This window comes from Tachypleus tridentatus, chromosome 9, assembly GCF_004210375.1.
Source record: "Tachypleus tridentatus isolate NWPU-2018 chromosome 9, ASM421037v1, whole genome shotgun sequence".
Classification (NCBI taxonomy): Eukaryota; Metazoa; Arthropoda; class Merostomata; order Xiphosura; family Limulidae; genus Tachypleus; species Tachypleus tridentatus.
Genome location: NC_134833.1, coordinates 24952111 through 24964183, shown reverse-complemented (window position 1 = coordinate 24964183; position 12073 = coordinate 24952111). Strand labels below are relative to the sequence as shown.

At 29.1% G+C, this 12073-nt stretch overlaps 1 protein-coding gene across 1 annotated transcript in view; it reads right to left on the bottom strand.

The window, feature by feature from the left end:
- The window catches only part of eIF3d1 (eukaryotic translation initiation factor 3 subunit d1), a 50687-nt gene that overhangs the window by 15570 nt on the left and 23044 nt on the right, over positions 1–12073 (bottom strand). Inside the window, exons 6-10 of the mRNA XM_076453285.1 lie at positions 11415–11547; positions 10475–10573; positions 9887–9935; positions 1854–1984; positions 287–369 (exon numbers count right to left, since the gene is read on the bottom strand). Coding sequence (XP_076309400.1) covers positions 287–369; positions 1854–1984; positions 9887–9935; positions 10475–10573; positions 11415–11547 — 495 coding nt within the window. The remainder of the gene's footprint in view (positions 1–286; positions 370–1853; positions 1985–9886; positions 9936–10474; positions 10574–11414; positions 11548–12073) is intronic.

Sequence of the window (12073 nt, the reverse complement as noted above, 5' to 3'; positions counted from 1 at the left end):
TACAACCAATTAATTTCAAAACATACAATATTATAATAAAATTCAGGAGAACAATTTAGTAATATAAGAAGAAAATAACTTATTCATTATTAGATGTATGTGACTATAGGAAACTAACCTATACAAAGAAAATTTTTTACTTGCTTTTGGTTCGTTTACAAATATTTTTGAAAAGAGACAGTAAAAACTACTGAAAATGAGTTTACTGTTGAACCTACCTTTCAAAAACTAAATTCTATTAACCCCACTTGCAGAGAGTTTTTTTTAAATTCTTCAGAAAACTTACCTGTAAGCTACAGAAGCCACATCTGCTTCTTCATCACCTTGTACAAATGGATTTTGATTATCAAATGCACGCTTCTCTTCATTCTGTTTAGTTAAAACAAAACAGTGCAATACATAATTCATGAACACAATAAAAATTACATTGAAGCACATATAAACAGAATTTTTGCATTATCATAAAAACAAAACAGCAAAAGCATATAAAACTGAATATTTTATTTTACACATTATGATATAGTTTATGTCTATAGCACATTGATTATGAAATTTATAAAAATGACTTTTATATTAGACTTTAGATTGGAGTGACTACAGTGTAATATATAGGAGACAGAAAATTTTATATTTAATAAAATGGATTTTCATTTATATGCAATATACTGTAACAGTGAAGTAAGACAAACTTGTATCAATCTTGAAAATCTAAAGCAGCTATTAAAAATAAAATAAAAAATAAGATACAGTGTAGAAAATAAAATACCTATGATTAAAAAAATTGTATTTACCTAACATTCATTAAATACTACAAAAATATTTTCACAGTTTACCAAATCATCTCATTTATTATGTCATGCAAATCTTCTACAGTATATGTTACACCTACAAAAAGTTTCTGATTGGTTAGCAACTAAAAGACTATAGCAAATAAAGTTTTGGTGCTTAAAGATCAGATCTGTAAAATAAAGTTTGTTCTCCATTTATTTAAATTACCTTTTTTGCTATAGTCCTACTGCAAGTTAACAGATAATAACCACATACCTTGCTAAAGTGAAATTTTTAATTTTGCTTTGATATAATCACTATTTTGTCTCCCAGGTTTCACCTGCAACAAATTGTTACTGCTGTGCTTATGTACTATTGCATACTAATACTAATACTCAAGTCTTATTTTTGCAGAGATCAAGGGAATTGAACTGACAATCACAATCTGAACTCATGACAGTAATTAATCAAGTAATACTTTAATACCTCTACCTATTACGCTGAATAACCCTATAATGGCTGAGAAGTCCAGATTTAGATATTAAAAACCTAACACAAATGACCCAAAATGTCAAAAGACTTCTGTAAAATAAAGCTTCAAAAAAAAAAAAAAAGATGTTGACAACTATAGATTCTTTAAATCTTCAAAAGCAATTTTAATTTCAATGTTTCAAACATAGAAAAAATATATAAAGGTGTGGTGTGTGGTTAAAATTTAAATAACATTTTTACAATAGTCAAATGAAATTTCTGAACTATTTTATCATTTTAAATTCTGAGTAATAATTAACACATAGCTTTAATGCCTGTATTTACACTTGTTTTCAGCAATTCATATTTTATATCCTAACAACACTTACACCTAAAATATGTTAAAAAAGCATTAATTCATTACATCATGCAGTTTTGTATATGAATTTATAAATGACTGGTGCAAAGGCATTCAAACTCATAAATTAACTATGAACATTTTATTTCAGTGAATTACATTCTTTTTTGAGAAGTCTTAATAAATACATCAATGTTTCAAGTGTACAACTCATTCAAAGCTGTTTTTTGCAGTAACTCTCTCAGAAATAACTCACCATTCTCAAAACTTGTTGAGAAAAATTGTGATTGATAAAAGTTGCTTCAAGAGCCAAACTTCGCGGAGAGTTGATATTAGTCCCTTCTTCATGAGGAGGTTCTGCAGCTGTCTCATTGACAGTCAATAGATCTAAAATACGAATGACACACTCATCAGTTTATTATATAAAACAACTTTATCACAATTATGAACAAATCATCCTTATGTCCTGCTATGTGTGGCATATAAAACAAACATTACTTCCAATCATTTATGCTTCATAAAACAATTGTTATAAGATGAACTGAAGTGCATTGACGAACTTTTACTTCTATAATACTTAAAAACTAGCACATCATCATTTTCAAATTTGGAACATAATTTGTCTACAGAATATGTAGGTCTTTGTGATCTCAAACCACAGAAAAGTAAAACATGAAATTTCCATCTTCTGTAATGTAAGAACAATTTAGAATAGGTACACAGGACTTGGTAACAGAAAAGTTTCTGTGTTCAATTTCAGTAAACATAACCAAATCAAAGAGCAAAATGTTTAATAAATATTGTGTATGCTTGTATAACATCATATCTACTCCTTGAAAGCTCGTGTAATTTCTGAAAGCAGTATCTCAAAGTATATTGTATTTCAATGTGTATATAATCACTGTTTTGTTAGAGCAAAGCCACAGTCGAGTATCTGCTATGTCCACCATGGAAAATTCAACTACTATTTTTAGTGTTGTAAATCCAAATATTCACCGCTGTCCTACAATAACAGGGAATTTGTGTATGATCACATACAAGCAAAATAGTAAATACAAAAACAAAAAAAGATTTGCCTACACAATGATCCATCTAAGATATGCCCATCACAGATACTGAAACTTGGTTTTAATGTTATAAACTTTGACTTACCACTGAGTCATTAGAGGAAGAGATGGAGTGAAAAAAATACAACCTAAGGTATTCTTACCTTTTAGTTTTTAAAATACACGTCTTCACCAGAACACTTTAGAAAGATACAATTATTCTAGCAACACTCAGGTAGAACTGCATCACCTGACAGAACTAAGGTATGACTACAGAAATTTATATTTCACTAGTTATTTGAATTTTAGCCTACAAAAATAGAAATCAAAAGTAAAATTCCTACATTTTTAATGGGAACTTAGCATTATTGCAGGAGTTACATGTTTTCTCATTTTGTATTACATTACAAATACTACACTATTCAAGGCAATTAAGATATCATTAAAGTGTTCTATATTCTGACTTATGACAATGCATAACCATTAATAAGTAAATGTCAAAAACATGCCATATTAATTTTTATACAAAACAAATGTCTGGTGACCAGCTATATAAGCTGATATTCATAGTTCAGTTGTATACAAGAGCAAAGGGAATACAAAATGTTTTAACTTAAAATCTGGACAATATAAAGTGAATAAGGTAGGTCCATATTATAAAGAAACATGCCAGGGCTCCTAGAAAGACTGAGAATTTCCATGCTGTGGAGAGCAACTTGTTTATAACAAACTGGTAAAATTCAAAAAGTTATTGCATAGAAGCTGGAAACCTCAAAAATGTGGTTAGCATGAAGTGGACTTGCTTTAGAACCACCAATACAGTTAGCCAGGAACCTGAAAAGAGGCAGATAACTGTTTTACAACCCTTGTAAAACATTCTTATTTGGCATATGCTTATCGCAAGATCTCAACTCCCTAACTGAATCAACAGTTTAGAGTAGTAACTGTATTGTTCAGGCTTCATAATGTTGGCCTTTATACTACTTAACCATGTATGTAAGTTTCTCTAATCTATCATCACAAACCAATCCATTTTTAGTGGTGTCAAGAACATGTGGATTGGTCAAATAATATGAAGATGAATACCTTCCTTACAAATGAATTCTGGAGCCAGTATACATCCAACCCCAAATTCATGGACAAGAACACATATATGGTAGTAGTAGTATAATGGTATGGACAGGGGTCAGTTTTGATGGCCAAACTAATGTGACATGAGATACCACAATGAATGTTATAAAATACCAAAACAGTCTTACAACTAGTAGTGTTGCCATGTACATGTGCATTTCATTAGAAACATATTCAAAAAGATGATGCATCTGTCCATCTTATTCAATTGGTCAGCAACTTTCTACAAGAACATAACACTAACTAACTGAAATATAATCTAACTGAGCAAGTATGAAATACTCTGGGTAAGCTACTGGTAACACAACTCAACTCCAAGAAGTATCTGTTGAACTAGTAATATCTCTGACAGAAGAGTGGGCCATATTAACCCAACAGCTCATTGATTCATTCAATGGATGATGTAACAATGGTGTACATTTTGTATTCACATGTATGTTGATCATAAGCATTATTTACAGATATTTTCTGATCATGTATTGCGTGCAATGTATCAAATGAACATTTGTGGAAGTATGCTCAAGTAGTAGACACATATAAGATAACTGATTATGTTATTCTTATTTGACATAAAAATAAAACTTGAGGTTATCATTATTACTATTTTATAGTATAAACAGTTGCTCATCACCACCATGTTAAAGATTGAGACACAGCTAAGTTTTATTCATAATCTCTATGCAAGAGGTATTATCTTTATAAATATTAACTACTGTAATTTACAATATGTGTGTTAAATTAATAATGTGTAATCTGAATAAATCACAAAGTAAGAATAATGTTGTGAATTTTACTTAATTAGAAGAATTATAAATTCAACCATTTGTAAATGGTTTTACCATCATATCAGATACTGTACAGAAGAATAATTATTTTAATATAAAAAATAAGTTTTCAAACTTGAAATATTTCCATATGATATAAATCAAAATTCATAATACCATTGTTGTTTTTTAAGCAGCTTTTATATAATACTGTGTTTTTAATAGCTGATGACTCTTATAATAGCTTAAAAAGGAGAACAAATACAAGAGTACTGATTTTCGTACACTTCGTAGTACTATGAACAACTTTATTCTTTTTATGAATTTAATATCCAAAGTTTTCAGATATTTATATTAACTAAGAAACATTGTGGTAACAGAAAACAAGAATATAATCCACAAAATATTCTTGACATAGGAAGTACATATATACTTCATACCTGACATATGGAAAAAAAAGAAAAAAACAACCTGACAGTTAACAGAGGAAAAATTAAATTAACGTAACTTAAGTAATGCCTGTCAAATGTTATTCATCACGATATTTTTTCTAGAGCAAAATTTTTTACCAATATACTTCTACTTTTATAAATTTAAATAAAACATTATACAGCTTTAAGATAACATTTTTTGCATTAACAATTAAAGCAGTTCACAATTTTGGTTTTACTTCCAGAAAATATATGTTCAAATTGTAATTAATGATTCTAACTCTACTAACACTTTTCAAGTTTCAGAGGAATTAGCTAAACAATTATTACTAAAGCTTAAAATGTGTTACTCTTTCAGTATTGGCATATTTTTATGCACTTTCAATTTATCATAATTTCAGTAAAACTATTGAAGCAGTCAGCCACCAAATAAAAAAAACAAACTTCAAATTTTTAATGAAAAAAAATTAAAGATGTTGTTTGTTCCACTCATAACTACTCAATTTGATAAAATATTTTTAAAAATTTACTTATTTAGAAACCTGAGAGTATAAAATACTCTAAAAAGACATATTTAATCTGATGAGATTATGTATAACAATTCCTCCCACCACCCTTGTTAACTTCAAGTTTATTAGTTGATTTATTAATCAACATACCAACTAATTCTCATTTTAAAACTCTTAAAAATGTTATTACTTTCAGCATTTATTGTTTTTAACAAATGCAAAATATTAAAGTAATGTTACTTTTGAAATTATATTTAAAACATTGACATGCTTCTTTTCAAATTTTTGTATTTCATCCAATATTTGTTTGTTATTCAGCACAAAGCTACACAATGGACAAACTTTTCTGTACCTAATGCAGGTATTGAAACCCAATTTTTAGCATCTTAAACCCTCATACTAACCATTAAGCCATTGAAGAATAATTTTACTCATCTTTACATAACCTTGTGTCTAGTCAACATCATCTTCAACCTACAATACATTTTCTTTATATAACTTTTCTGCTTGAAAGAGCAATGTCATCTCTACTTTGATAAATTTAGGCTCATATGCTTCTTGTTAAAATGTTCATGAGGCATCTGTCTTTAAAGTTAAAAATTTTGTTCGACACTCTTGAATCGTTAACATTTCTCTCCATTTAGTTTCAAATGACTATTTTTAACATCTTTAGCAACTTCTCTTAATTTACCATTGTTTTCTCATATCAAAACCTCTGGCCTCATTTTCAAATTTTCACAGAGTGATTTCATGCAGGGTCAAAGAACATACTTTTCAAAGGCCTTATTATGAAAAATAACAGCAATAATATCAGATTTAAATTGTCATGTATTAAAATAAACATGATTTCAATAACAAAGGCTGAATTAAATAAAAAGTCATGACTACAACCAATAAAATAAAACCTTTCATCATCTTCTGACAATAACAGGCCTACTTTTAATTTTATCAGATATGATTCAAAATATCGTAAGCAATAAAGTACCTCTCCTATTCTGGCAAGACAGACTTCATCTGTTTAATCACTATTTCTTCTGGAAAAAGTTAAACACTAGTTTTCATCTACACAGAAGAGTTTATAAAATGCAGTCAAACAACCCATATTCCTACATCACACCAACAAGTAGACACAGTAACAAAATCTTTGCATGCCTTTATTTTCTGCATATAGCCAGTCTTCTCTATAAACTTTTGACAATATTTTCAGCATGCAGATGGCAAACTCTGATGGCACAATAAAAATATCTTCAGTTATAATATAAAATACTCCAATTTTTATGGCACAAATATCCTCACTCATTCTTGCATATAAGCACAACCAAGTTAGCTTTAGAGAGAAAATATGAATGCAACATTCTGTATAACTATATGTTAAATGTGCTTCCACCATCCTAAATAAAGCCATAAACTTAAAACTTATTCTATAATTACTTCATCTTTAAAACTAGCAGTTCTGTTTCTTTGTATTCACACATTACACAAGCAGTAAGCAATCACACAATTTAAAATATACTGTCATTTAATACAATAAATCAAAAATTGATAACTTCACACACCATTACATAAACTGTATCAAAAATATCACAAACACCATTTTAGTTATCGTTTTTATAATCTTTCCTTTCACATAAAATATTGTCTTAACTGTAAACATGATATCATCAAGTTAATTCATAAACTTTCCTGTGCAACATAAACAATACAAAACTTTCAGTAATTTAAAATATTCCAAGGCATAAGCACCACACAGCCTCAAGGTGTCTTATGAAATGGTAAGTGAAATTTTAAAACTTTACAATCCATGTAAAGAAGGGAAAAGAGCACTATGACATACAGATACAAGAAAAGAAAATAATCCAAGCTTTCAAACAATATAATTGATTTTCTAGCTTCAAAAATTAGAAAATTTATAAAAAAAAATAAATAAATTTCACAGTTTTTGACATCAACTTCAAAATTTTACCATATTCAAACATTAAGAATATTCAGATGTTTCTGGCTTTATTTTATACAAATTGTATTTACAAATGGAAAAATTTAATGTTTCCAACATCCCTATAACATTTTAATTGAAGGTTCAAAATTTAAGTTTAACAAGTTAGATTTTTCTTACTACTTTATCTAAAAACCTTTCAACAGTACTTAAATCAAAAGAAAATTTACAGCATATCACTTCAGTTACTTATTTTATAAGTAATTCTAGGGGAATGATCAGAGAATTTTTTTTATATTGAACAATGTGTAATTAATTATCATTTTTGATACTTAAAATATACCATAATTAGTACAATTCATAATCAAATTCACATAAAATAAGTCCACACAATAAAAAGTTAAACTTGATCAAGAATATATCATAACAAAATACCATTTTAACTGTAAATATTGTCATACAGAGCATGAATGTTGCTTTGTACTAATTATTCTTTAAACCTTCTTCCCCACTCAAAACAACCAACAAAAAAAGCAAGCAACATGTTTGTACCTGAAATTAAAACAGTTATTAAATGAAGTCCTGTCACATTTTTTTCCAAACCTATAATTCCAAGTGTGTAAAATTCCAAGACTTGTGGGACTCTGCTTTTGTAATATAAATGACAATTGCTAGAATTCTTCACAGTAATAATTTTAAAGTTCTTATACAAGTCTTGATTCTTGCAAAGGTGTTGCATGTCAATCCAGTACAGTCATCATTCATCATTTACAATGTGAACAAAATAACTTTGCAACCAATGTTTTCAAATTTGCCATGATCAAAGAAGATTATTTAGATATTACCATGTGACTATCAGGGGCATAAATCCTAAGGGGATGGAGGGTATACATCACCCCTTCATTTTAGGTGGGGAGTATGGTGCATATAATCATCCCCCCCCAACAGTTTGGTCTTGAATTGTTTTATTGCATCACAGGCCTACAAATTGTGTGTTTGTTCTTGTGATTCTTGTGTTCTTACCAATCAAATTACATAATTAGGCCTAGATGTAGGCTTTTTCAGTAGCTGAAATGTATATCTTTAATATAGGCATGCTTCATGGTAACAAGATTACTCTGTGACTGCATGTTTACAGTTTTCAGGTTCATGTAATGAGAGATTACCAATTTGCAAATTAAACAGTCCACATAAGTGGTTGCAAAATCATGCTCATCTGATTTGCTACACAGTTTTTAGATGGTAAAAAAATTGTGAAAGGCCTTCTCTTTTGTAAAAGTATCACTGCAAGTACAAAGGCTAAAGACGTTTTTGAGACCTTTGACATTTCTGTGTATGAAAACAACTTACACTGGACTAAGTGAGTTGGCACCTATACTGAGAGTGGTTGCTCTATGTCCAGCCTGTATGGAGGATTGTAGGCACTCATATGAAGCAAAGCTCTTGATGCACTGTGGACCCACCACATAATCCACAGGGAAGCCCTTGCATCAAAGCACCTGAGTTCTCCACTGAACCTAATCCTGGAAAGTATGTTGAAAGTGGTGAACTTTATAAAAACTCTGCCACAGAAGGTGAAGTTTTTAAAAACTGTGTGAAAATATGGGATCTGAGCATGCATCTTTGTTGTACTACTGTCGCTCACAATGACTCTCCTGTGGGAATGTATTGTCCCACATGTTCGAATTATGACAGGAATTCTACTCTTTATCTCAAAAAAAAACACAATTGAGCTAAAAACTTCCTGGATACTGATTTTTTGTCAAAATTAGCACACCTGTGCAATCTCTTCAAAAACTGAATGTGTTGAATCTCTCTACAGGAAAGCAACATGTACATTCTGAAATTCGCAGAGAAGGTTTTAGCCTTCAGAAAAACATTACTGCTGTGGAGAAGAAAAATAAACGAAGATGATGGCAAAGACTGTTTCCCCCTTTTGCAACAGTATGTTACATCCAATGAAATTGATTTGAACCACAAACAAAAATCGGTTTTGGGGAAGCACCTAACACAGCTCAGTGACTGATTTGAAAGATTACTTTCCAGAAGATATGAAGAAGTTTGCATGGATCCAAGACCCATGCAAGGCTAAGGCTCCATCTGAATTTACCTTTGTTGAAGAAGAAAATCTTATTGAGCTGTCTTATGACAAGATTTTGAAAACAAAATTTGGCAGCATGAATATCAGTAAAAGATGAAAATCTTTGACTAAGTGCTAAAACTCAGTGAATTCTAATTCCATTTGTATACTTTCAGTAATATATACACTATAACCAAAGTTAAAAATTTAAAAAATTACACTCAGTATGCTACAGTTCTGCATTAAAATATATAAATTTTTTATATCTATTCCACAACTATTTCTTTCTTCACAACATTCATCAAGATTTAAAAAAATGAGAAATTGCTTATCTTTAAGAATAATATGATATTTCAAACAAAAATATGTAACATTTTACCATATACACAACTTACCAAATTCTGAGTCATCTCTTTTATCAAAGAAAAGTTTGTTTCCTACTCTCTGAAAAGATGAAAATTATAAACAGAATACATTTATTCAAATTACTAGAGAACAAAGCTATCAAAAGGAGCAAAAGTCATGATTAAACAATGAAGAAAATAACATATCAGCAAAGATAAAAAAATTAATGCAAGTTACAAATAAATAGCACAATATTTTCTTCAATTAGATAACTAACACAAAAAATCATGAAAAGTAAACCCATTTTAGATGTATAATGGATTTGATCAAAAACACACCTTAAACTTATGATCTCGTAACAGACGTGAATAACTGCAATGAGTCATGATTTCAGTAATATATGCTACAAATATAATATATATTACTAGAAGCACAAATATATCTGTATAACTACCAGGTTGAAATGTTACAATATAAAAAACAGAGTAGATGTGAATCTTGTGGTGTGAAATGGTCTCACAGTTATATTCCAATTGAGACAGTTATATAATCTAAATTTTAACTCGGTTGTAAACCAGCACACTAATGCACATGATATTTGTAGAAAAAATCTGGTTAGTTACAGACACCTAGCTTACCTGAACAACTATATCCCAAGAATACACAGAACGTGTAGCACACATCAGTGTTGCAATAATAGCATCAGTTGCAAAAACATTTCCTTCTGTTTTTGTAAGCTGAAATGAAGTATAAGAATTTGATTTTTTTTAGTTCGGTAGAAGCTTTATTAAAATCGAAAGTTGTTGTCATTTTACCAACATATTTACATGACATGGATTTTAACCAGTGTCTTGTGGCAGACAAGGAACAAATAATCTGAATGAAAACTTTTGATTTCTATACCAGTTAGTTATCATAAGATATTCTGCAACTTCTTCAAAATGTAAAGCAAAGTCAACTGATCTATAAATTGAAAAATACAAGACAAGAATGAAAATTATTCTAAAGTTCATCCATGAAAATAACAATTATAGTAGTGCAGCTGTACAAGATCCTGAAAGGCTAGGTTAAAAAAAATGTAAGTACAAATAAATTCTTGGAACCTGAGATTCATATATGCAAGATATAAACACAACTGGATAATTATGTGAAAGTATCTAATTTACAGTTAAAAAAAGTATTTTATAAAAACTTTGGAAATAGAGCTCATCAACCATATTGGATTTAAATCAGTTGAAATGTTACATGGTTTTCACAAAAGAAAAAAAAAAGGAAGAAAAACAATTTTAAGAACACAATATAAACTGCAAATCTTTAAGATGGAAAATAAGCAGTCTCTTAATTTCTTTATGCACATAAATTACATTTACATTATAAAAAATATATTCCAAAACAAGAACTTACTGTTAAATTATGTTTTGAAAGAAATATATACATATATACACACACAGACACAAAAAGAGGATCATATTTTATTTTCAGTGATTCTGTATACTTGGTCAATTAAAAATTCAAAAGTTACTTTTCTTAGATACTTATTATATATGAAATTCTTGAAATAAAGTTTAAAGACAACACCTGTCGAATAATGGGATCATCAGTTGTAGTCACTTTGTGAAAAATGCGATTAATTCTCTGAAGCCTTTTTTCACTTCTACAAGTAATACGATCATTGGTCTTGACATAAAACTCTACAGCTCCACATGTATAACTATAAGAAAACATTTATCATCTAAGTTTAGTTTTCCAAAAGGAGTGATTTTCAAGATACATTTAAAAAAAATCCACTGACAATTCATGAACTTTAAGAGTGAAAGATACAACTGCTAAAAATATTTTTTTAAATATATAAAATCTCTGATACTTGTATTGTATATACAAGTATTGTATGTATTTACTGAATAAAATTTTATCACCTGTACATGAAATACTAAATGTTCATGTCTGTCACTCTTAAAAATATCTACAAAATAATTTTCAACACAAACTGTAAACTTTACACATAATTTAGTTCTGATTATTAACATTAAAATAAATTTAAGCTACACCAGCAAGAGCAATCTGGTTAAGATCAGAAATAACTTTCTTTTATTAATCTCATATTTAGATAAAACTGTGTGTAATGCAGGATTTCAATTGTTTTTCTAGATAGTCCAGTACTGCTTGAAGTGGCAAAACATGCAAAAATAGAACCATTTCTTCACAACCACAAAAAAATGTTCAAAAAATTCATGGAA